At 40.2% G+C, this 26,579-nt stretch overlaps 1 protein-coding gene across 1 annotated transcript in view; it reads right to left on the bottom strand.

Moving 5' to 3' along the window:
- Window positions 1-1,897: 1,897 nt before the first annotated feature.
- Window positions 1,898-26,579, bottom strand: part of LOC122809308 (guanylate-binding protein 1-like) — a 51,309-nt gene continuing 26,627 nt past the window's right edge. Inside the window, exons 4-5 of the mRNA XM_044080700.1 lie at window positions 8,060-8,253; window positions 1,898-3,581 (exon numbers count right to left, since the gene is read on the bottom strand). Coding sequence (XP_043936635.1) covers window positions 3,399-3,581; window positions 8,060-8,253 — 377 coding nt within the window. The 3' untranslated portion in view covers window positions 1,898-3,398. The remainder of the gene's footprint in view (window positions 3,582-8,059; window positions 8,254-26,579) is intronic.

Here is a 26,579-nt window from a genome sequence, read left to right as displayed (position 1 = left end):
AGAAACTTCCTTCTATCCAAGTAAGGTATGGGCAAACACAGAAACTTGTAACACAGCCCTGAATTCAGTACTAACCTGAAAACTGGACTATACTAGCTTAGAAAGGCGGAAAACAAGTATTTTCTTTTTTTTTCAGAAACATGATGCAGTTGTGTAAGTAAACTTAACGCAGACAGCAGATGTTTGAATAAATCACTGCTACAATGGCTGCACCCTCCCCATCCCCCTATTTTTACTAAAGCCAGGTACTCAAGCACCTTGTAGCTTGTGTAGGCTGCTGATCATGCTCGAACTCGAATATGAGTTTGGGCAAGCAGCCATTGGGAGGGGGATTTTAAGGTTAAGGTGCGGGAAGGGAGTTTTAGGCTTGGGGAGCAGTCAGGGAATTTAGGTTTAGATAAGGGACTGGAGTTTTAGTTTCAGGGAGTGATTGAGAAATTTAGGGTTGGAGAGATGGAGTGGAGGTTTAGGGTAAGGGAGCGAAGAGTCAGGTTAGGACCTGGGTGGGATTTTTAGGTTTAGAATTTAGGTTCTTGTAGGGCTGCATAGTTTTATAGGGAGGGGTGTGGTGAGGGCTATGTAGAAACTGTATATCAGTCTAGCAGAAGTTTCAGCACTTGCTTTCTCAAGCAAGTGGCACTGAGCAGGTGTTGCAATCACCTGTAGTAGACCCATGTATGTATGGATCTACTTTGGAAGCTCGAACTTCATATGGCCGAGACCATAAGATCAAAGTTCTGAAAGTTCAAAACTTCAGTAAAATAAAAAAAAAATTACATTTGTGAAGAGGGGCAAGCTCCCCTGTACCCACACACCACTTTTGCAGCCTCCTGTTAAACACTTGTCAACAGTCAGCCAGATCTGAATTGCCTGTACACCTGAAATGCAATATTCCTACAACTAAAGTGATTTTATCTGAACTAATCTTTTGTAGTTTCCTGAAATGCATTTAGAGGTTGGAACATACTAGTTCAAGTTTATTAGTTACTTTTTCCCCAAACACTACAATAAAAATAAACCTTAAGATTGATAATAAGCAGAAAAAAAAACAATGTAGTAATACAAATAGGAATAAAAACACTGGGTGAAATATCAAGGAATATACTTGGCTGAATGCTGGTGGCACAAGATCCTAATATTAAGTAACCTGATAACAATGTCAGTGCAGTTTAAGGCACTGTGACAAAAATCTGAGAACAAATTAAAATTAATATTTAAATGCTAAATCAGAAAGCTGAGTTTTTACTAACTTTTTGAAACCAGACAGAGAAGGAATAGGTGTATGCTGTTCTTTTATGATAAACACAGAAGAATAAAGGCTGTGCTGTATCTCACCTAGTCAACCAGTGATATAGACAGAAAACTGTAATTTCATTAAAGTTTCAGAATACACATTTTATAATTGTTGCATTGAAAATGGGGGGAAAAAACTAAAACTTTTAGCAAACTTAGCATTTCCTTTCCAAACTGGTATGTCGTTTGGCGCTCACCTGATAAGTGCTAATATCCATCTCCTACCAAATGGATTTTATTTTGTGCTAGCAATTACATCTTTCTATCAAGTCTGATATCATACTGTGTTTGTCTTAAAACACATTTACATTGTAAAGTGCTTTGTGCAAACTATTATAATAAACAAATTGTAATCTTTTAAGTCTGTCTTAGTGGTGGATGTTGATAGCAGAAGCCATTTCATTATTATAGCCATCAAGGTATTTCTTCATTGCACAGGGAAGGCAAACTCACTGATTACATGATGAATGTTATGTGTGTTCAGCCACATACCTGAGAATGATTTAGGCTGCTTTAAATGGCATAAATACAACTCGGTACACATTTCTAATAATTAAATCATTGTAGAATAATCCATAAAGAATGAATAATAAACATGCTAAAATGACTGTTTACAATTTTATTGCATATTACTACCAAATCTATCACAGTACAGCTGATATTTCTTCTGTTAATAACAGTAATAAAAATATAAGAAAATCATAACAAAAGTGTAATAAAAATATTTGTGATGGCCTACTAGATCTTCTCATGTAGAACAAATGAGCATTTGGCAGAAGGAGGTCTAATGCCTTTCTATGCAGGTGGGTACATATACAGCACCATTACCCATTTGTTAAAGAAATGTGTGCATTAAAGCTGACCTTTAATTTGTTTTTAAATATGTCTGCTGATAGAATATGGCAGACAGAAGACAAGTTGTGATAATTTCAAAACACTTTTGTTGTTCTGATATGCGTATAAATATACCACTTGCTTTTGTGCTTTTTATGCATCCTCTTTAACAACAGTGCTCCTCTGTGGTATAACCTGTACTCTACTGCACTAACTAGGACAGGTAATGCACAAGAAGATGCATCTACTGCCATGGTTGAGGTCGACTGGGTAAACAGTTTGCACCATCCAGATGTGTGCGAATGTCTTTGTTAACTAGTGGGACACTGTAGGCACAGAGAATATAGCTGTTTTATTGGGGTGTTAATAGAGATGTTCTCGCTAAGCAAACAGTGAAAAAACATTGAAATCTGACAAACAAGCCTGAGAAGTACAATAACAAATATTACACTACTACTAATTGCATTGAGTTTATTAGTAATGGTACATAAATAATATAGCAAATGTAACACAGACGGATGGTAGCAGGCAGAACATTTGTTTTTGTCAGCACGTGGCTATGCATTCTCTGACCTGCACCATTAAACCAGGATGGGATATTTCTTGCTGTACTGTGATTTTGACTGCTGTACAGCTGGCGTGGCAGCTGGATCAGAACTGAATCTGCAAAATGCAGCAAAACAGCAACCAATATTATCAGCAGTGCTTGGAATATAGAACTCAAAAGAGAGCATTGACAGCCAAATGTTCAGTACTGTGCTAAATTTGTGCTGTAATATGAACCTACCCAAGTAACTGCCATTCAGATGGTGAGTGGGTAAGGGTGGGATGCTACTGCATGTTGCAGTAGCAAGATCATAAATTATTGTGCAATAGTGAGTAAACATACTGCTGTGAATCGGTTTTCTAAATGTAAATGTATCTTGTATTTGGAATTGTGAAAATAGTGGTGACCTTTTCCTCATTATAGTGTGATTCTCTGCCCCTCCTTGTATATCACTGCAGTTTTACTGTCGACTCAACACCAGTACATTGAAATGATACTGAGTATAAAAATGTGCAGATAATTTACCCTACCCTTTCCCCCAATACATACATGCACTGAGAATACTGCTGTGCTCTGAATTTGTGTTTGGGCCTTCGGAAATAAGGTGGTTGCCATTTTGTTTTATATTTGCAAAACGTGTGTGTCCAGCTGAAAATTGCCAATGTTATTTTCATTCTTCTGTTTGACCTGGTCATTAACAACAGGTTTGTACCACTGGCAAAGTTCAAAGTCGGAACACTTTGGTTAGAGCACGAGGTAGAAAAGATGTCAGTACACTTCCCAAAATGTCAAATAAACCACCTCTTTGTTGACGAGCCTGTTCTCGCTCTCTTCTTAGTTCAGTAATTTCATTGCTCAGTCTGTCAGCTTTCTCCTGGAATCCTTTCTGTAATAAGTCTTGCTGTTCCTGAAACAACATATACATATATCTGTTTACATACAGTTCAAAGTTTTGTAGGTCATGAAACAAAAACAACTGAAATTAAAACAATATTTTTCCTAATGCAGACATCTTTTTTGACCAAAAAATCATGGTACAATCCCAACAATAAATTACTGCATGCTGACTAGCAAAACTGAGGAAAGTAACTTTGATAATCAGAATGGTAAGATGTTATAATAGATTTGGGAGAACATACCAAGTCTGAGGTTGAGGTATTCTCCAAGCTACGAGGTACATCATTCTCTGAGTTAGTCTACTTAGTTTACAGAATTCTGAAAGGTGAACCCCATGTCATGAGATGAGAGGGAGGGAAGACATCTGCAAAAATGCTTTCATGCTGTAGTAGCAAACTGTGACATTCATTGTTTAGGTGATGGAATCATACTTTATTTTTGAGGGTATCAAGACTTACAGCCTCGAGTCCTGCATTTATGATAGAAGTCCATAAATATGCTGCTTAGAGGAAAAATCTATTAATATAGTTACAATGATTCTTTATGATTTTTTAGGTCATTAACAGGGAAGGCCATGCACATGGACCAGAGTGGATATGATAGTTAATGATTACTAGTGCCGACATGTTTTTAGGTGTCACTATAATGGAAATGGATAAGCTTGTTGGGTGGACTGATTATGATAGCTTACTTGTGGACTGGATGGGACACTTTGTTCACAGACACAGCTGGATCTTAAATTTCTGTCTGTTTCAGTAAGGGCAATAATCAACTTAATTCCAAGAATTGGGGGGGGGGGTGATCGACAAGGAAAACCTTTTCTACATATACATTTGTACAACTAAACAACTAAGTTGAGTCAATGAGAGAAAGACTTTCTATAGCAGTACCTTGTGATGGGCTGTGGAGTACCTCACAGACTTCATATTCTATTTCTTTAGGATGACAGAAGTAGGAGAAGATAAGCCATTCTGGAATGCCCTTTAAAAAATGCCACTGTGCACAATACCCCCAGTTGGCTCCCAGGGATCAAGTTCTGTAATCAAACTCAGGTTGTGTACACTGTAGTCAGGACTCTATCCCTCTGTGCCACAAAGCCACATTCTTGATGGCAGGCTAAACTATGAGTTTCTGTCATACTATATGAAATGCATGTAATGTTCTTCAAGGCTTTGTTAAGCACCATTCTGGTTAGATAGAATTTATTCAGGGAATTTCTTGTCTACACCTATGAGGTACTTGATGAAACCAGATAGTTGCACTATCCATTGCTTACCTTTGTTTTGTAGATGTGTTAAGGGTTAGAGGTCAACAGAAAGCCAAGTATTCTGTTAGAAGGACTCAGAATAAGTATACTTTGCTACCTGTAAATTGCAAAATTACAGGAAATTCTCAAAGATTTGTATTTGAGATGTGCATTTGCAAATGTGTAATTAGTGCAAGAGACACCAATGGGCAGGTTTATCCTGATTGCCTATACAGGGCTTTCATGGCCACTGTTTAGGAAGGCAGTGATGCACTTTTATGTTGTAGGTTGTTAGTTCTGGAATAATACATGTATAAAGTTCAAAACAACTTCAGTAATTTGCTGTTAAGAAGCATGGAGATCCCATCTTCAGAGTTTTGACTTATTAATAGTAGGTGCCACAATCATCTCCCTGGAGAGACTCTATTAACGATGTTTTGCTTCTCAGCCTGCTCCAGACACTGAACTCAGGGCTGTAATCTTCCAATGCTCAAATGCTTGATATGGGACCATTTACATCTAAAGTCTTTGTTTGGACCATATCCCTCAATAAACTCAGTAAAAGGAACAAGGCTATCTTGGTGATTGACACAGCTGTGTTACTTCCCAAACATGTCTGCTTTTTCAGGGTCCATGGTTTTCATTTGAAAGTTTGGTGGTTTATCAGCAGCTGTGAATGGCTTTGTATGGGAATTTATGGGACAGTAGACTGCTTTCCATGCTAAGAACAGTGGTGAAACACTCCAGAGGCTTAGCATTAATGGGGGATGATTTGAGAATTACATATTTTATTTTGTTTACCAGGAAAGTCCACCTGGGCCAAAACCCCTTTTCAATGGAGGTCCGAAGTTTACAGTTTTGAAATAAGTATCAAATGTTACAGAACTGAAGAATTCAACATATTTGTTGTCATAAGTAGTAGCTTAAGTGTAGGTGAATACAAATGTCAGTAATTTCAATGCAGTGTGTCTTTCTTAATCAGTAAGTGTTGACTTCAGTGGACAAAAAACAAGAGTGATGCACAGGTGCTTTAGAGAGTTATACAGGTATAAATGGAGATGGTAGCAAAGGTAGGAAAAAGTCTGGAGTAAGACTGGTGGTAGGAAGTTAGTAGATATTTAGTGGTTTTGGATAGACGGGGGAAGATGTGAGATCTGTGGAAGGAATGCACTGTGGAGGATAAGTGAATAAGGGAGGAATATTAGTATGTGAGGAGAAACATGTAGAATACTATGAAAAAAACTATTGGGAATTTTGGTTTCTAGTGAGATCTGTGACATCACGTGGTACATTAATGATCTGAGAAGGAAAGATTTAGGACTCAAAAGCCACATCATTTGGAATAGTTGTTAGAACCAATGTGTTAACCTTTTACCAACTTGGATAATTCAGAGTTACTCTTAATTTTTTTAACAATTATAATATACGTTAGAGCAGAATGTGTTTAAAAGTTGCAAAAATATGTTAAGCAGAAAGCAGAGTTCTATGTGCCTGGGCTGTACAACATCTTATCATTTGGGATTTACTTCTAAAACTTCTAATGCAGCATTTTGTGTAGGAATGGTACAGTATCGCCCCTAAATGATTCATAATATTTCATTATAATGAGAGCAATAGCGCTCTTATTAAATGCACATTATGGAAGACCTGATATTAGTCTGTCTGCAATTAAGTTCCATGTCACTTATAAAATTGAGTCTTATTTAATTATTTGTAGTTTATTCACTAATTGGGAGATTACTGAATTTTGGAGCTAATAAAGTATTTCATTATCCTCAAGGCTGTCAAGTCTTAGTGTTTGCTCACTACATGTTTCACAGCTTCAAGGATATGAGAATGTGGGGACAGAGGGCGCTCCACTGCGAAAAAACGGGATTTACGTTGACTACTTAGGTTATTGACTTTTTTCTTATTTTATGTCATTATTTATTTTGCTTAACTGGAACACAATTTAATTGTGGTAAACCCATTATCATGCATCCATGTTAGGCTACTGTATTTATCTTATGGAATTGTTTGTATGTGCATTGATTTAAGTTAAAGTTACTTACTGTTCCACATTTAAGGCTACATAAGTATTTGAAGACTGGCAGTGAATACCTGCACATTCTAGGAAGACAAACCAGATGTTACAAGTACTTTTCAGTTGCTTTGAGTACACTTCTCTTATGTTAACACTGAACTCTGATCTGCATAATATATCATTTCTGAGTACCTCACCTGCTACAGTACTATATCTACAAATTTAGGAATTATTTTTCTAGATTAGATATTGGCTGTAAATGTGTTTAAGTGCTTTTGTTATAGTTTCTAATAGTCTGGCCAGTACAGGGAGAATTCAGGAAAAAAACATACACACTTCTCTGACACTCAGTGTGAATGGGGCAGTAATGAGGTGCAGTTAATTGGAGGCCTCCAGTGGAGACTTTTGTTGAAATGTACAGTTACAGCAACTGGTTTCAGAACTATTGTCTTCACAATTCTGAAGTTCTTATTGTGGTACTATGTCTGAACCAAGAGATATTTGTAAGAGTGGTGTATCTCAGGGTTTATTTTTAGATTGTGGAAGTATTATGGCTGACTTCCAGTGGCCACCGTATTCTGTAGAAGACAGCAAAGTGTTAATTATAATTTAGATTAATACTGAAAGCTAAAGGCATCTGCTGACTGCTAATCTACAACTCAGCCTGCCAACATTTCTTTTAATTAAATGCCTTATGGTACCAATATCTACCATTTTCATTTGGCTTACTTTAACATCTATTTAATGATGGACCCTTTCCAAACAAAGCCTAGTTAAGCCAAGAAGATTTCTGTACTACTGGCAGTCAGCCACATCCCAGCATGCACTCTATCATGTGGCTGTGTGCCATCTTGGGGACTCATGGCTGCAACATACAGGCTGTAGACTAGCCAGTGGGGGGAGTCCATTTCTGTGTTACTCTGATTGGCCTCCCAAGGAATTGCAGTGCCTTACATTGGTTATTTACCCCCACCAAACATGCTACTGACGTACTTGGAAGCTCTCTGCACTAAAACTTGGAATAAAGCTGCCTTAAAACAGGGAGGACCTTCCAAAACCACTTGGACCTCAGATGTACTGAGTTTACTCCCAAGCTCAGTGTCATCACTGTGGGCAGAAAACATACTGCTTTGTCTTTTGGAATATTTGCATGACATAATACTTACAATAAAAATGAAAAAAGAACAAAAGATATAAACTGCAAGAGGAGACAGGCTACCTTAAGTTTCTGATCCAAGGCTTTCTTCTGTTCTTCCAGTAGCTTTTCCCTGTCCTCCTCCATCTTCTTCTCTAGCTGACGCATATTTTCTTCATAGGTCCTCTGCTGGTCTTCTATCATCTGCTCCATTGCCTTTTGTGACTCTTCCATGACCTTTACCTCCATTGCTGCAGCCTCTGCTTTAGCTCTCTCAGCTTCATTGTTGAAAAGAAATGAATCATAAATTGAGTCTTTTGAAATAACATTACATTTACATACTATATTTTTTGTGGGAAAGGAGTTTCTGTAGTTTTAATATCACCATTCTGCTAGGAAATATTGATGCCTAACAAGCCAGCAGCATTCCTGAAATTTTAACATCAATTCCCTTATAAAGAGGGCCCTAACCCCTTAACTGTCAAAATCATGAGCATTCCCTGGTAGTATAGTGTGTCTTCCTGTTCCCTGATTCCATAAATAAAACTGTCAGCAGTGCTCCCTGGTGATACAGAGCCAGATTCCAAAAGACTTGTTTTGGTGTAAGGCCTATCTATAAAGTAGTAACAGTAACTCACAATTACAGCGTCTTCTAGAATCTGGCCCATAATGCGCTCCCTACTCTTGACGTCCCCAAATCTCATCTGCTATAGGTTCGCTGTGCCTTTCTAAATTATACATTAGCAGTTCTGACGGATACAGTAATAGGAAGCATTTTCTGGAGAAGTGTAGTTTACTGTTTTAGGTGTCTTGCATTCAAAGTAAGCATCACTTTTCCTTCAGGTGTTCAATTCTACATTTTTTTGGTTTGTGGTTACTTGAACCTGATTGCTTGATGTTGTGATTGTTTGTGTTTTCTATTTAATGCTTACATGAGATCACAGTCTTTTTATTGCTGTTTCTAAGAGTTGCACTAACTTCAGAATGACAACAATAAAGTAAATGGAGAACTTCCAAGATGGCCTCACAGTGGTCAACAGGTTGATTAGAGCTCTCTCAATATGAACAGAGGGAGCAAAAGCCACTTACTTGGGAAAAATTCACCTACTGGTTTGTCACTACACTCCTCTGATGTCATCCAAGAAGTAATCTGGAGAAAGAGAAAATCAACAAGAAAAGAAGGAAAAAAACTCAGGCGGGACGAAGCCTTGCAGCTGTTAAGCAAAACTAACGTTTCAGCCCCAGTACAGAAAATTTAAATAACATGCATTTGTAGGTGTTTAAAATAAGTACAGCACTGGAGAAATATTTACTTTTGAATGAGAAAAAGCTGGAAATAATAAAAAACTGTAAGTAGATAACTTGATAAAACTGCAGAAACCACAGGCTGAAATAAGGAAAAATGGACTGTATATGAAGCTTCTCTAGATCTGCTTCAAAAAAACAGAGCTAGCTGACAGAACATATAGAGAAACTCTGGCATTTTCTGCCATACAAAAGAAAACTAGAAAGAACAGAGTACATTAATTTTATGAAAGTACACAGTCAACTGGATGGTATTCCATCAGCAAGACTTGTTAACTGAAAAGGCATACTGTGTATGCACCAAACTTGAACATGAGAAAGAAGCCAAGACCTATAGAAGTAAAGATGCAGTCATATCTAATGCTTGAATTTCCCAACTATCTCACCTTTATCCAACTAACTACAGCTCACAAACTCAATCATAATCCATCCATGTGCCCTGCTCTATCTTCTATACTTACTTATACCATCCTAACAGACCAGTCTGATCCAACAACGAACTGCTCATAAATGTAGAAAAACCCAAACGTTCGGCTGGCCAGATGCTTTACTCCTTTACCATCGCAAAACTTTGGAACTCCCTCCCCCCAACACTTAGATCCACCTGCTCAGTAACCCTCTTCAAGACATCTCTGAAACACCACCTCTCCTCATCCTGGCTGTGCACATGTGCTAACACCACATCTCATATAATCTAACTTCAACCATCACATCTATTCTCACCCCCAGTCTACTACTGTGGCATCCTCCTTTCACATCCACCTGTCTTTTTACTTACTCCACCTCTACAGCCTGTCCACTTCTCTCTTCTACTAACCCTCATTGTCCTACCATTGATCCCTCCTGTCTACTTCTTCCTCTTCCTAACCCTTATAGACCTACCACTGATCCAGGCAAGACATTCAGGTACTCTCGCAGCCTACCTTAATATCATACCACCACTTATATCTGCAACAATATCCATTGACTTTGCTGATTCCTACAACAGGACTCATATAGCCTATTGCTAAGCTAATGTGTAAAATGTTTTAAGTACCTAGTCTCTGATTAATTCCTATATCCACTTTGCACCCACTGCATGAAGTGTCCTGCATAGATTTTGCTAGATGAAAACTACTCATATAGAATGTTCTCATGTATATACTCTGTTGCTTGTATAATGTCTTTGATTTGAGAATGATTAGTTATGTTCTGTTTTTTTTTCCACCAATTGTATAAGCTGCCAATAATATGTACTAAATGTCTTTATTAATGTAAATTCTGTATTGTATGTGAAATGTCTTATATGTGGAGCTTTTCTTCCCGGGACTCCACTGAAAATGGGCACTTCTGGCCCAGCTGGACCATCCCAGTAAACAAATGCAATAAAATAAATAAATATCAGTGGAAGGAGTTGCTCCTCACAAAACTGTGGCAGAAAGGTGAAGTATTATCCACCTGGGACACCAGAGTGTTCGTGGAAGATGATTTATTCTCTGTACACCAGGTAGACGGGAGTGAAATTATTCCTGCAATCATATGATGTTAAAAGACAAAGGCGAGATTTAAGTTGCTATATCCAGCTGTCTACATTTTATTTTTCTGAAGGAGCAATGACATTGTTGGCTGCAGAACAGGCAAAAGAGGAAATAAAAACAAAGTTTACTTAACAAAAAGCAAGCCAGGAAGTTGAAGTAGATTCTGCTTCTTATTCCTCTAAGAGCACAGACAGTTATTGGGCTGAGTCAGGTCTTCTTGGGAGATAGAGAGAAGTAGATGCCAAAAAGGAGTGACTGCAGCACTGAGCCTTACTGGTCTCTGCTACTACCTTGCCTTTTTGTGAGGGTAGACTGCCCTATCCCAACTTCTTGAGTTCTATCTTTCAGCTAGCTAGCTATCCAGCAGGTGACAAAGGTTGAATAGGCATGCCTTGCACTTAACAAAACACAGAGTGGACTGGAGACAGTGTATGAAGGTTTCCTATGTTATTGTTTATCATTTCAATGATAATACATACTATGGCTTTGCATATGAGACTAGTCAGACTTATGAGTCTGTAGTTACCTAGGTCTGTAGATGGCCCACCCTTGTACAGAGGGATAACAATTGCAGTCCTCCATTTGCTTGGCATGAAGTCTGTCGGAAAGATATGGTTAAATAGTGATTCTAGTGGTCCTGATGGGGCATATTTCCTGCTATTAAGGAGGCATCCTGGGATTTTAACAGAGTCCATCAGTGTGGTGTTCTTAGCCTTGGAGAGTGCACTGAGGATCTGTTCCTTAGTGATAGTTGTAAGAGTTATGGTTGAGGACATTTCCTGAGGGGTGTCCGGAGTGGAAGCGGGGTTAAAATTGGGGCTAAATTTGACAGTCAGTAGATTTTCTATATCTTCTCGCTTGGCATAAGTGCCTCCATTTACAGTTAGTTCGGCACATTATTATGTATTACCTTTGAGGTTGCGGACATAGCTGAAGAACGTCTTGTGATTGTCCTTGGCCTGGGAGGATATTTTTACCTCCAAATTGTCTTTAGTAGACTTGATTAGCCCACTGAGTTGCTTGTTTAGATTGATGAGAGAGTTTTTACCTTGCTGGGCATTGCACTTCCTAATCTTTGCCATGATTTTCTTCCTTTTGTTATCAACCTATTGATGATGTGATTCCACCAGTATGGCTTGTTTTCCAAGTTTGCCCTGTGCTTATTCCAGCTAGGTAAAGCTGCCTCTTTGCAGCCATTAACATGTTTGTACAGGGTTTTTCTTACAATAGTTTAACCCTTGCTGTATTAACATCTCACTTTAGTAAACACTCCTGAGAAAAGTCTGCTGAGTTATACGCATTAAGTATTGCAAGTCTGGCAGTACAGACGCTCTTTAAACACTGACCTGTTACCGAAGTCCACTGATTGTTTTACATAGAACATCCCTCTACAACATTCAAGCCAGGGGGGAAATGTGGTCCATGCCCTCTTCTCATCTTTTAAATTGATTTCCCCCTTCTCAGAGTGTTTTACACTCAACAAAGTGCCTCTCCTGTGATAATTCTAGTTTTAATTTCATTTTGGCTAGATCCCATGCAACTACCCAAGTAACAGTGTGCGTTCCATGCAAATACAAAAACAAATATTGTGCAACAAAATTTGTGTTAGTGCAGTGTACTCCACCAATAATGTAATTTGAATGTAAAACAGAGTCACTGTATTCAACTGTTTTATTTCACAAATTAGATGTATTAAAAGTAAAGCATGTGAATGCTAGAACAAAGTCATTGCATTCCCCTGACATTTTACTTTATGTTCATAGGTGATTACTAGGCTAATAGCACAAGAGGATTTACAAGCCTAGCCAATAATACCCAAGATATGACAAAATGATATCTTAATTCCCAGATATGGGATGGGATAGTATCAGGGTAGTGGGTCTTTGGGTGTTGAAGCCCTAAGTCATTTTACGACGTTTCAAATGTAGAATATATTGAAAAGTCTTTTTCTTTTTTTTTTGGTGAGGGATTCATAAGTATAAAGTACCAGTGCAATTACATGGTATTGACTCTCACATTTTTTAGGACTAGGTTGTTTTAGCAGAAGTTCTTCCTTAGCTACATATAAAAACCAACTAGTCAGGCACTATGGTCATCACTGAGTTGGTATGTAGACGGCAAAGATTGTGCTTTTTTTTACTTTGATTTTCTGCAGCTGCATACAGAAAGATCTTAACCAGCTGTGTGTTAGCAGTCTGTATACATGTAACTCCTAATACCCAAGGTTTTACAGAAATCAGCTATCTTATGTCTTACATTGTAGTGAACCAATACTACAGCTATAAGTTGAGCATATTGTTGGTCATGTTAATCTGTGTACTGAGTAAGATACAAGTCTTTAAAAATAGCTGTTAAGTACTCTATCCTAGCCTTGCCCCCTTCAATTCTCTCTGGCGAACAGCTTCCTGGACATTTTTTAACATTGAGAGGATTTCAGAGCACCTGTGGGGGTGGTCAGTACTATAAATGGTTGCTTTTACCAGTTCGGTTTGAATACTGCTCTAAATTAACTTTCCTATTTCCTTCCTCGCATGCTTAAAAATCAGTTTTGCTTCTACCATCTTTTATCTTTCTAGACCCAGAATTGTTGTACACTACTCTTTTTCCAGCAAACAGCCCCACTTGTTTTCCCTGATCTACATACTTCCCAAGTGTGAGTGCAGCCAGTAATTGGCAGCAAGCATCAAGACCAAGGAGCATTCTTGAAAGAAGACAGGTAAGGTCAGCGATTAGTGTCGGCTGTGTATGTTAAAACTTATAATTAGAATCCTAAATAGGAATTAGCAGTACTAGATCTGCAGGAGATACACCTACTATCCTGCTGAGGAAGGTGTATGCACTTATACAGAAAGCTGTCATTACTAGCTCATTTAACAAACATAAATATATTTTGTGTTTTACTTAAAAAGAAGTTGCATTATTCAGACTACTAGAATAAGCTCCCCCTAACACACACAACAATGATGTTTTTTGCTCTTTTTTTTATTTTATTTTTATTCTCAGTGTGTTAAAATCTCACATAGGTATGCATTCAAATGCTGACTTGTTAACAATGAAAATCCTCTGTTGTAGAGGTATGTTCTCTGCAAAACAATCATTCAGGCTGGGTGGATCCACTAACAGCAATCACCCACACCTAGAAATTAGAGATTCTCTCTTTTTTAAATGATTGGGGAGCAGAAAGGAAAGAGATTGCTCTTTTTTTCCTACTCAGTTTTACAAAAAACATAGAATATCCATTTCTAAAAAATACTTCTTCAGTTAGGCAGATCCACCCCTTCCACTTCTTCTGCAACTAACAAGAAAGACAATATTACAGCCCAATTTAATTCCTACTCTACTAACACCATTCTTTCATTAATCAAAGAAAACATGCACAACACCTCTACACACCAGCCCAACTAAACAATAACATGGAGAGCTTCACTTTTCAAGCTGTTCAAACCATACCTGTCAATCTCTTACAGCAAGAAATCTGGACAAAGCCATAAATAAAAGTGGGACAAAGGCACAAAAATAGGAACAATTTTTAAATATTGCTCTTACAAAGTTAGAAGTTGATAGAATAACAGGTTTTGCATTAGCATGAATTTTCTGAAGGGCATGAAGTCTGAAACTCAAATGTTTGTCATTATTTTCTAACTTCAATCTTTAATGATTTGCCGGAAAACCACAATTTTATGAATAACTGACCAAAAATTTGAGGCAAAAATCTGGATAGTCTGTGAAAATCTGTCCAGCTGAGAGGTATGGTTCAAACCTCCACTATTAGAAACCTGCTACATCACCTAAAACCCTGTCCATTGATAACCTTTCAGTTGAATATCTAAAATACCAGCAGATGCTCTGGTCCTCCCCATCTGCATACTAATAAACCATTCTGTAACTGAAAACCACGGCTACCAATTGGAAAAGGTTACATCGTTCCACTTCATAAAGGTGGCAACTCTACTGATTTTTCAAATGACAGACCCATAGCTATCCTATCACCACTATTAAAAATCCTAGAAAAATGTATCCACACCCAGCTCATCACCTACCTCACTAATAATCTCCTGTCCAAAATATGGCATTGTTTCCATCCCACTGGACAACAGCAACAACTTCACAGGATCCTTAAATCAAAATAGAAACAAAGACAATTTAATTTCATCTTTCTTCATTGACCTATGGAAAGTCGTTAATACTGTCTCTCATCAAAAACTCATTGAACCTTCGCCCCTTAGCCTTAGTCAGGCATCCCTGTCCTGGTTCCACAGCTATTTATCTAACAGACAACAAGCTGTTAAGTGGTGCCAAGAATATTCACCCTTTCTACTAGTTACAGCTGGAGTCCCACAAGGATCAGAACGTGGTCCAGATGTTTAATATATTCACAAATAAGCTCCATACTACAACCAGTCATGCCACCATTGTATAATATGCAGATGATTATGTGTTTATCTGTTTAGCACCAACCCATACATTCACAAATGAGCTCCACACTACAACCAATCATGCCACCATTGTATAATATGCAGATGATTCTGTGCTTATCTGTTTAGCACCAACCCATATATTCACAAATGAGCTCCACACTACAACCAATCATGCCACCATTGTATAATATGCAGATGATTCTGTGCTTATCTGTTTAGCACCAACCCATATATTCACAAATGAGCTCCACACTACAACCAATCATGCCACCATTGTATAATATGCAGATGATTCTGTGCTTCTCTGTTTAGCAATAACCCTCTCAATCATCATCATCAACCCATTTTTTCCCATTTCCTGCATGGGGTTGCGCTATTGTGTCAACTGTCTCCATCTCTGTCTGTTCAATGCCACACTCCTACCTTCTTAGACATCATGTCTGACTGTCACAATCCATCCACCTGTTTGCTGGACACCCTCATTTCCTCTTGCCTTCTTCCAGTCTATCCCAAATGTTCTTCACCAGGTTGTCTTCTACTTTTCCGCATACATGCCCAAACCACTGTAATCTGTTCTTTTTGATCTTTTCTGCAGTTGTAGCTACTTTGGCTTCTGCTCTTATGACCTCATTTCTTCATCTGACCCACAGTGAGCATCCTACCAGACACTTCAACTGCTCTGCTTTGGTGCCTAGGTTTCTGTAGCATACAGTTTTACTGGTCACACCATTCATTTGTACACCTTACTTTTCAACTTTTTTGGCATTTTTCTGTCATATATTACAACTGATACACTGTGACAGTTGCCTGCAGCCCCTCTGACTCTAGTTTTGACCTCCTCATTCAGACTTTCCTTCTTCTAATTCACCCCTCCCAGATACCTGAAGTTCTTAACCTGTTACACTATTTTCCATTCTGTCTCACTTCTCAGTTTCTTCTGATTTCCCCATTTACTGCCATTACAACTGTCTTATCTGTACTTGGTTTCATCCCATGTGACTTCACTTTTGCATTCCATTCATCTAGGCTTTGCTGATGGTCTTGTTTAGAGTCTGATGGAATGCTACATCGTCAGCATACAGCACTTTGTTGCTCTGACACTTCTGACCTGTTTGCTAATGTAGTCTAACAACAGTAAGCTCAAAGCTGTACCTTGACACACAACTCCCACTGGGAACCCCTCTGTGACACCAAACACTGTTCGTACTTGAGTCACTGGGTCCTTGTACATAGCTTGCACTAATTCTAATAATGTTTCTTGGACTTCAGACCACAGCAAGACTGCCCAAATTAGCTTTCTTGGGACCTTGTTGTATGCTTTCTCCAAGTCTAAGAATGCCCAGTTGGACTCTTAACTCATCTCTATCTTATTTTCAACTATCTGTCTCACTATAAACATCGAGTCAGTTGTGCTACATCCTCATTTGAATCTGAACTGCTCAGTTCCCATCTTATTATCAACTACTCTGTGTATTCGTTTATCAGGCAGCCTCTCTAGAACTTGATGCAATATGACAGGAGTTTGATACCTCTGTACTACCAACAGTTTTGAATGTCTTCTTTTATCTTGAACACTGGCACTAGTATGTTTATTTTCCAGTCATCTGAGATGCACCTTTCTCTCCACACTGCTATTAGTACCCTCAGGAGCCATTTCTCCTCTATCTCACCCGGTATCTTTATCATATCTGCTGTGACCTCATCTGAATCTACTGCTTTCCCTGACTTCATTTTCTTCAGTGCTATTCTTTCTTCTTTTGTAGTTGGATCCTCCTCTTCTGTCATTATAGGCTGTGTCTTGGGCAATATAGATTCTGTGGGGTGTTTTTCATTCAGAAGCTACTAGAAGTACTCCTTCCATCTGCCTTCTATGTCCTGTGGACTGGTGAGCAGGTGTTTGCTGGCATCCTTATTAAGGATGTCTGACTCTCTTCTGTATCTTTCTGTCTTTGCCTTGCAACCTGATACAGTCTCTTTGTGCCAGCTACTGAGTCACTTTCCAGAAGCTGGTAGATTGCCTCTGATGCCTTGTTATTTGCTATTTTAACTCCTTTCTTAGCCAACCAGTATTCCTTCATAGTCTGGTCTGTCTTTTCTATCTCCCACTTTTTCCTGCACTCCTTTCTTTTGATGACTTCCTGGATTTCTGCATTCCACCACCAGCTTTCCTTATGTACCTTATTTCCATATATGGCTCAGTTGCATATCTGTTCTGTAGTTCTCACACATGCTGTTCTGAGGCGTTGTCATTCTTCTTCAACTCCACCTGTTTCCTTCTCTTCTCTTTTAGGTGCTACAGCCCTGAGTAATATCTTGAACTGTTGTGCTTTCTGTCCAGTCAATTTCCAGGTCTTTAGCCTAGTTTCTGATGACCTTAAAGGCTTCTCTGACCACTACATGCAGTTGACTGTGGCAACCAGTGGTTTCTCTTGGAGTACAACTGTTTCATTGGGGATGATTCTGTAATTGCTGATTCTACCCCAATGCCCTTTTCTTACTAGGATGAAGTCTACCCGAGTTGCATGCTGGCCACTCTTTTATGTGATCTCGTGACTGTTTCTCCTTCCGCACCATGTGTTGGCTACTATTAAGCCATTTGCCAGACAGAAGTCTAAAATGGCCTTTCCTTTTTTCCTGTTGCCGCACTCATGTGGACAAAGACAGTCCTTATATCCTGTTCTGTCTGACCCGATATGTGCATTCAAGTCACCCATTATCAACACCAGGTCATAGGTTCATAGGTAGGTAATAGGCTATCTGCCCAAGGGCATTTATAAGCCTAGCCAGAGTGTGTCGGCTTTGATCACCCCATTGATTAATTAAACTGATCCTCTGACAAGCAGAGCCAATGAAGTGATCCCAGGGGTGTATTTTCTGTTACCCATCCACTCGTCAAGGTTTCTCTTGAAGAGTGTTAGTGAGAGGCTGTACCTGATGTAATTTGAAATTTTGTTCCAAAGCATGGGGAGTCTCTTTGACAGGAATCTATCCCTCCAGCATGTTCTATTTATTGTTGTGGTGAGGTTTAGCTCACTGGAGCGCGTGGCTCTCAGTGACTTGGATTTCTTTAGGGTGGAGCATGTCCATCAATTCTGTGTTGGACATGGCTTTGTAAGTCACGCAGAGATCACCTTTGAGTAAGCGATATGCCACTAAGTACAGCAGAGTTTTCTCAGTAGGGCTGCATGGGACATATGTTTGAGACCAGTAATCCTCTTGGTAAGGTACTTTTGTGGTCTTTCCAGCTGTTGGAAGGGTCTTGTGAGGTACATCCCAAATGGGGCATTGTACTCTATGATGGATCTAATGAGTGACGTGTAGAGGGGCACTTTAACCTCTTTATTTCTAGATGCGAACCCTTTAGTAATTATGGGCCACATAGAAGGATTTCCTAACTACTTTGGCAATATGATTGTCAAAGGACAGATTACTATCTACCTGGGTCCCCAGATCTCTTATTACCTCTTCTGTATTAAAGGGGCTGCTACCTATGTGGTAATTCGTGGGTGTTTTGTTTTTCCCAAATGGGATGACTATGCATTTTTTGGCATTTTAGCTTGAAGTCATGACTTTGACACCAGGCGTCCGTCTCAGTAAGGCCCTTTTGGAAGATGTCCATGTCAGCTGGAGAGTCAATTATGGCTCCCAGTTTGCAGTCATCGGCGAACTTGGTTAGCCATAGTCCTCCTGTGTTTGCCTGTACTTCTGAGAAGTATATGCCAAACAGTAGGGGTCCCAGGGCCGAGCCTTGCGGGACACCACTTGTGATTGGTTTAGAGTCAGACCTGGAGCCCACTATTCTTACCGTGTGAGTTCTGCCTGTAAGCCAGTTGGCAACCCATCTTGTGACATAGGGGTTTATGTTCAGGCTGGTGAGTTTTTCTGTAATACCAGAGTGGGAAATGGTGTCGAAAGCCTTGGCGAGGTCAAGGTAGGCTGTGTGAACCACCTTTCCCTCATCTATGGCCTTGGTGCCTGTCTCAAAGAAGTCAACCAGGTTTAGTAGGCATGATCTGCCCTTAAGAAAGCCGAACTGGGTCGGGTCAAGTGTTTGGAGGTTCCCAATGTCTTTGTTAATGAGTTCCATGATGATGCGCTCCATAGCCTTGCAGACCAGGCTAGTCAGGCTTATGGGGAGATAGTTACCAGGGTCAGTTGTGGCCCCTCCTTTGTGGAGGGGAATAACCATTGCTGTGCGCCATTCTATGGGCACGTAGCCTGTGGAGAGGCTGAGGCTGAATAGCGTGTTTAGGTGGGGGTTAGTTTGTTCTGTAGTTCGTGCAAGACGAATAATGAGTTATCATTCTTGGTGAGGGCAGGATAATACTCAGAGTCTGGGTCATACCAGCCTGGGCTACATGATCAGAGAGCTCTTCCAGGTCTCTTTTCATGTAGTCCAGGGAGGTACGTCTCAGGTAATTCACACCAACATGAACAATGACAGAGTCATATTTGTACTTGTTCTGGAGTGACTTGAGTGCTTGTGTTATGTGGCGGATTCTGGCTCCGACAGGCAGCTAACAGTAACCTTCTGCTTGTCCAGCCTAATGAGTGGGATGTCAGTGTGCCTGACTATAGACTCATCTATTACTAGTGTGTTAGGTATGTTATTTCGCCTTAAGGGCTGTGATTGTGGGGTGCACTGATTTTGTGTTTTATGTGTTGTCTGGTTTGTGACGGGAAGTGCAGGTTGTTTGGGTGTCTGCTTTAGAGGTCTCTGACGCTTTTGCAGATTTATATTTAGAGCCTCCGAGTATGATTTTGTGTATTTATGTGTATTTTTTGTCAGTGCTGTTTTAGTAAGTCTGTGTGTGGCTGGAGTTGTGGTGCAAGTGTTAACCTTCTCCTCTTGACTGTCTGTTCCAGTCTTGGGTGGAGACAGCTTAGCATCCAGTTTGGCTGTATAATTGCATCTCTCGCATATGTTAGTGTTTTGTGGTAGGAGGAGAGGGTTGTCTGTGTACATGAGGCAGTTGTAACATTGCCTCAGGATACCCAGATTCACCAGCTGGACTGGAGAGTGCACCTGAAATTGCCCTTTGGTCATGCCTGAATAGTAGGGTGAGCTGCTTAGTCACTTGGTTGGTGAGGGGTGAATAAAGAGCCTTGCCCTGCTGGGCAATTAGTGTTAGGGTATATTAGTGCTTGCTATTATGTCTGAGCAAGTGCTGGGCTGTAAGATACTTTTTGAGTGCTTAGGTTGAGAGTTAGACTAGTTTCAAGGGAAAAACTGAAGAGGAGACTTAGTGGAGACAGGAATAATTTAACCGTAGCTAACCGGCACTGCCCGGTGTGCAAAGCCATGCAAACACGGTTTTTATAGTAGGGAAATGAAAGAGATAGAAATTAGCCCAAAATGGCCAATAAACTACCAACTTCTGGGCTGGAACCACTCCTCCAGGGACAGATAGGTTGCTCAAAGCTGCCCTCTCTCACAGGTGAGCAGAGAAACTTCCTTCTATCCAAGTAAGGTATGGGCAACTCAGAAACTAGTATCACAGCCCTGAATTCAGCACTAGCCTGAAAACTGGACTATACTAGCTTAGAAAGGTGGGAAACAAGGAATTTTTTTGTTTTTTTTATTTTTTTTGAAAAGATAAGACAAAAACAGTAAAAAATACATTTAAACAGCTTTAAACGACTACAAACGATCAGAAAAGGCTATTGCACTTTAGTGTGTAGTGTACAACAGTTAAACAAATTATTTAAACAAAAAACAATGTTTTAAAAGTGCAGGCAGTCAAATAAGTACAATATGTGAAAAAAAACAAGCTTTTAAATCACAATAAACAATGCAAAATCTGTGTTTAGGCAGAAAACAGTTAAGTACAGCAAGAAAGTACAGAAAACTGATACTTAATCACTCCAAAGTCTCTCTCCTAAGCTAGAAGGCTTGCATCAGTTTAAGGCTTTCTAGTGCTTTCCAGTAGGTTAGTTACAGGAAAGATGGGAAACAAGAGCAGATGTGGTCTTTTAAACCTGAAAGTTGAAAGAGACGGACAAACTGACCATAGGTTCATAGGTAGGTACTAGGCTATCGGCCCAAGGGCCTACGTAAGCCTAGCCAGCAAGGTTCCATAGCTTACGCCACCCAAGAAAGTTATTTTCCTATGCCACTGTCCAGCAGAGACACAGAAGTGATCCCCGGGGTGTATTTCCTATTTCCCATCCACTCAAGAATTTTTGGGCCAAGAACCTCTCCTCTCGTGGTAGATGGGCTACCTAGTGTCTACTACTCCCACTGATAAGCTAGAAAGCTTTCCTCCAATACAGAAAGGCTTGTGGGGCTCAGGAGCTTACCAACAGTCCTGGATACAGCAACTCTGTATCTGGACTAGACTAGTTACAGGAAAGGTGGGAAATAAGCGCAAGTGTGGCTTTTAAACCAGAATGTTGAAAGAGATGGAAAAAAACTGCCCAAACGGCCAGTAGCTACAATTTCTGGGCCACGAACCACTTCTCTTGTGGTAGATAGGCTACCTAATGCTTACCACTCCCACTGATAAGCTAGAAGGCTTCCCTCCAATACAGAAAGTCTTGGAAGGCTCAGAAGCTTACAAAGAGTCCTGGAATACAGCAAATCTGTACCTGGACTAGACTAGTAACAGGAAAGGCAGGAAACAAGTGCAAACACAGGCTTTTAAATCAGAAAGTTGAAAGAGATGGAAAAGCTTCCCAAACGGCCAATAAACTATAATTTCTGGGCCAGAAACCACTCCTCCTGTTGTAGATAGGTTACCTAGTGCTTACTACTCCCACTGATAAACTAGAAGGCTTCTCTCCAACACAGAAGTGCTTGGGGGGCTCAGAAGCTTACCAACAAGTCCTGGATACAGCAGATCTGTACCTGGATTACACTAGTTATATGAAAGACGGGGACCAAACGCAAAACGGGCTTTTAACCAGAAAGCAGAAAGAGATGGAAAAACTGCACAAATGGCCAATGAACTACAATTTCAGGGCCAAAATCCACTCTTCCTGTGGTAGATAAGCTAGAAGGCTTCCCTCCAACACAGAAAGGCTTGGGGGGGGGGGGGCTCAGAAGCTTACCAACAGTCCTGAATACAGCAAGTCTGTATCTGGACTTGACTAGTTACAGGAAAGGCAGGAAACAAGCTTAGAATTTTTTTTTTATACAGAAAAACAGCTAAAACAGCAGTAAATACAATTCAAATTGTAGTGCAGGCCAGCACACCTGAGCATGTAGCAACACTACGGCAAATACAGTTCAAATAAATGCAATTAAATTAACAAATGACTAAAAAACAAGTGTAGAAGGCACTAAATTAGAAGGCTACTAACAAGCAGTAATACGTGCAGAGTAAGAGCTACTGAACCGATAGCATGCAGAAGAGCAACTAAGACAAGTTATAGTAAGAGCAGATGAATGATATATACATGCATATGTATATATATATATATATATATATATATATATATATATATATATATATATATATTATTTATTTATTTTTTTTTTTTGAGGGAAGGAACAGAGCAGGATTAAGAGGTTACATGTGTTGTCCTTCTCAAATGCTCTCTTTGTATACAGCAGCTGTGCCTGAAATATAGAACATGATCTCACTGCACTCAGTTGAGTGAGCAAATGAGATGGGCCCAGAAGGAGTATCCAAATACAAATATACAAGTGGGGCGGGCAATTTCAAAGCCACCAACATTAATACCAAAACAAGAACATGAAAGGTGGGTGGGGATTTAACTGTAGAGAGACAGCCACAACTTCAGTTGAGTTAATATTCAGTGAAAAACACAAATAAATAAATTAAATACAGTACTATATGCAAAAGAGCAGATAAAAGTGTAGTTAAATTCACTTATACGTCCAGCTGATTTCAGGTAGATGTTAGCTGGCCAAAGCTCTGATATTAAGCAGAGATAACTCAAAATGTACCACTTGTATAAGGCAAGACAGATTGTCAGTGATGAGCTGAAAAGTACAGTTTTGTACCTACCATAAATGTAGATGTCCGATAGGTATGCATCTGCAGTCATAACATATGGGTTGTCCTGCCTCAGGCAGCCCTTCGGTCGGCCGGATTCCAAAGTCTGGGTCTGGCCTCGGCTGATGTCGCACTTTCCCCGACATCAGAGTGTCTGGGGTATAAAAGCATCAGCCGACACCATTTTCCTCAGTTTTTCTTGCCCCAGATGCCAGGTGCCCTCTAGGAAGGCTAAATTTGGATAAATGCAAAAAAGTTCCAAACATTTGCAAAATTATATAATTATATACATGTATATACAAACAAATATACCATAATAGATTCCCCCAGCTAGCTAAAAGAGGGGTAAGTACCCTAGGAATACCACAGAGGGGTAGGAGGGAGGGTAAACCTGACTGCAGATGCATACCTATCGGACATCTACATTTATGGTAGGTACAAAACTGTACTATGTCCTTCAAGGATGCATCTGCAGTCATAACATATGGGTAGAATACCATAGCCAATCTGGGGGAGGAGGTACTAAGAAAAGGATGGTGTAGTTAATATCCCCTGCAGGACTGCAGTAGTAAAACCTGCTCTGGATCAGGAGTATAAAGGTAGATTGTAATGTTTGGCAAATGTATGCACGGAGCTCCAAGTAGCAGCTTCTAAAATGTCCTTGGTAGCCACCCCTCGTAGGAAGGCTGTAGTGGTGGCCGTGGCCCTTGTGGAATGAGGCCTGATGTTTTCAGGAACTGTCTTTCCATGAAAGGAGTAACAAAATCGAATGCAATTTCCTATCCATTTTGAAATTGTCTGTTTGGAAACTGCTTTTCCTTGCACCCCAGTAGCATATGCTACAAATAGTTGGTCAGTCTTTCTGCTAGTTTTAGTTCTATCCAAGTAGTAGCGTAGTTATCTGTGTATATCCAGGGTGTGCAGAAGTTTTTCCCCTCTATTCTGTGGATTTGGGAAGAACGTAGGCAAGTGAATAGCTTGGTTCAAGGATACCCTAGATACCACTTTTGGCATAAAAGTAGGATTGGTTCTTAGTGAAACTCTGTCCTGATGGAAGATAAGAAATGGCTGTACTGCCATTAATGCTTGTAACTCAGATACTCTTCTTGCTGAAGTTATTGCCAGAAGGAATGCAGTTTTCCAAGACAGAAACTGTAGATCCACTGATGCTGCTGGTTCAAAAGGAGGAAGTGATAGTTTCTCCAACACAAAGATGAGATCCCAAGCGGGTAGAGGGGGTTTTCTTGGAGGTTTAATGTTTTTGATCCCTCTCAGAAATTGTCTGAGGAGAGGGTGTGAGAAGATAGGTGGATCCACATTGTATTCTGCTGAAATTGCTGAGGCATGAATCTTAATGGAAGAATAGGACAGGCCATTGTGGAACAATTCTGCTAAGTATTCCAGAATATGTGTCATGCTTGCCACTGTCACATCTGAGCCTTTTGATGTGTTCCAAATGAGAAATCTTTTCCATTTAGCTGAGTATGTCTTCCTTGTGGAAGGCAGTGAAGCTTCTAAGATGATGTCCTTCACTCTCTGTGATAAAACATTTTGTTTTGGATTTAAGGAATTTTCCAGGCAGTTAGCTGCAATGTTTTCAAGTTGGGATGCATGATCTTGAATTTGTTCTGCGTCAGAAGAAGAGGCCATAGGGGAAGAGGCCATGGTTTGCCTGTGACATGCTTCTCAATAATGGATACCAGTGTTGCCTTGGCCAGTCTGGAGCTATCAGAATCACTCTTGGCTGCTCCTCCCTGATCTTCAGTAGAACCTTGTACATTAATGGGAGAGGTGGGAAGGCATATACTTTTAGAGCTTTCCAGCTGAAAGAGAGAGTCCACCCTCCAAGCTTGTGGGTGGTATGTCCTTGAGCAGAATGTCTTCAGTTGATGGTTGAGGGGGGAGGTGAACAGATCTATCTCCGGCATTCCCCATGCCTTTGCTATGAGTTGGAAGATGTCTGGGTGCAGCATCCATTCATGTGCATCCATGGTAGTACTGCTTAAGCTGTCTGCCAGTGTATTCTCTTTTCCTGGCATGAACTGGGACTGTAGTTGGATATTGAGGTTCAGGCATAGTTCCCATAGATTCATAGCCAGCCGGCAGAGAGGGTAGGAGTGTGTGCCTCCCTGCTTGTTTATGTACCACATGGCTGTGGTGTTGTCTGTCCTTATTAACAGGTGGCCTTGATGGAGGAAGGGTTTGAAAGCCTCGATTGCATGCATCACTGCCAGCATTTCCTTTTGGTTTATGTGCATGCGTAGCTGACCTTGAGACCATAGGCCTTGGATACATTTGCCCTCCATGTGTGCTCCCCATCCTCGGTCTGAAGCGTCCGTGGTGATGGTTTGTTTTGTTTTTGGTTTGTTGAAAGGCAACCCTCTGTTGGACTGGCAGGCTTGAGCCCACCACAGAAATTCCTTTTGAAGGCAAGGAATGATTGGTATCAAAGTTTCTAAACTGTGACTGTGTTGAGACCATACACTCCTTAGGTACCATTGTAATTTTCTCATATGCAGCCTGGCCTGTGGTATCAGAGTTATGCAGGATGCCATATAACCCAGGGCCTGCAGGATTTTCCTTGCAGTAAGCTGAGTTTGTCTTGTCAGAATCATGAAGTAATCTGGAAGTTGTTTTTGTTTTTCTTCTGTGAGAAAGGCCATTTGGGTGGTTGTGTCCAGATCTGCACCCAAAAAGGTTATTCTTTGGGATGGCACAAGTCTTGACTTTTGGATGTTGACTGTGTATCCCAAGGCCTGTAGCAGGTGCATGGCATAGGCCAAGTCCTTTATCAAATTTCCCTTGTTGTCCACTTGTATAAGGCAGTCATCCAGATATGGGTAGATCTGAATCCCCTGAAGTCTGCAGTGTGCAATTACTGATGCCAGGCATTTCGTGAATACTCTGGGCACAGTAGATAAGCCAAAGGGCAATGCTGAGAATTGATAATGCTCTGATCCTGCAAGAAATCTGAGGTGTCTTCTGCAACATGGTCGAATAGGGATGTGCAGGTATGCCTCCTTGAGATCTAGAGTCACCAGCCAAGACTCCTTGCCCAACATGGGAAGAAGTTGCTGTAGGGTCAGCATCTTGAATTTTGGCACAATGAGATAAGTATTCAGTGCAGATAGGTCGAGAATAGGCCTCCATTGATTTTCTTTTCTTGGTACAAGGAATAGTCTGGAGTAAAATCCTTGGCCTTGTTCTGAAAGTGGTACCTTTTCTATAGCTTTCATTTGAAGCAAGTTGTTGATCTGCCTTAAAGCCTCTGTCCTCTGATTTGGTGGTAGGTTTGTCATTCCGTTTCTTGTTGGCAAAGTGTGGAAGTGGAACCTGTATCCTTTGTCTATTATTTGCAGTGTCCATGTGTCCCTTGTAATATAATGCCAGTTTTTTGAGAATA

This window comes from Protopterus annectens, chromosome 8.part0, assembly GCF_019279795.1.
Source record: "Protopterus annectens isolate FY-2018-M chromosome 8.part0, PAN1.0, whole genome shotgun sequence".
Classification (NCBI taxonomy): Eukaryota; Metazoa; Chordata; order Ceratodontiformes; family Protopteridae; genus Protopterus; species Protopterus annectens.
The sequence above is the reverse complement of the archived record's forward strand: the minus strand, read 5'-3'. Positions and strand labels throughout refer to the sequence as shown.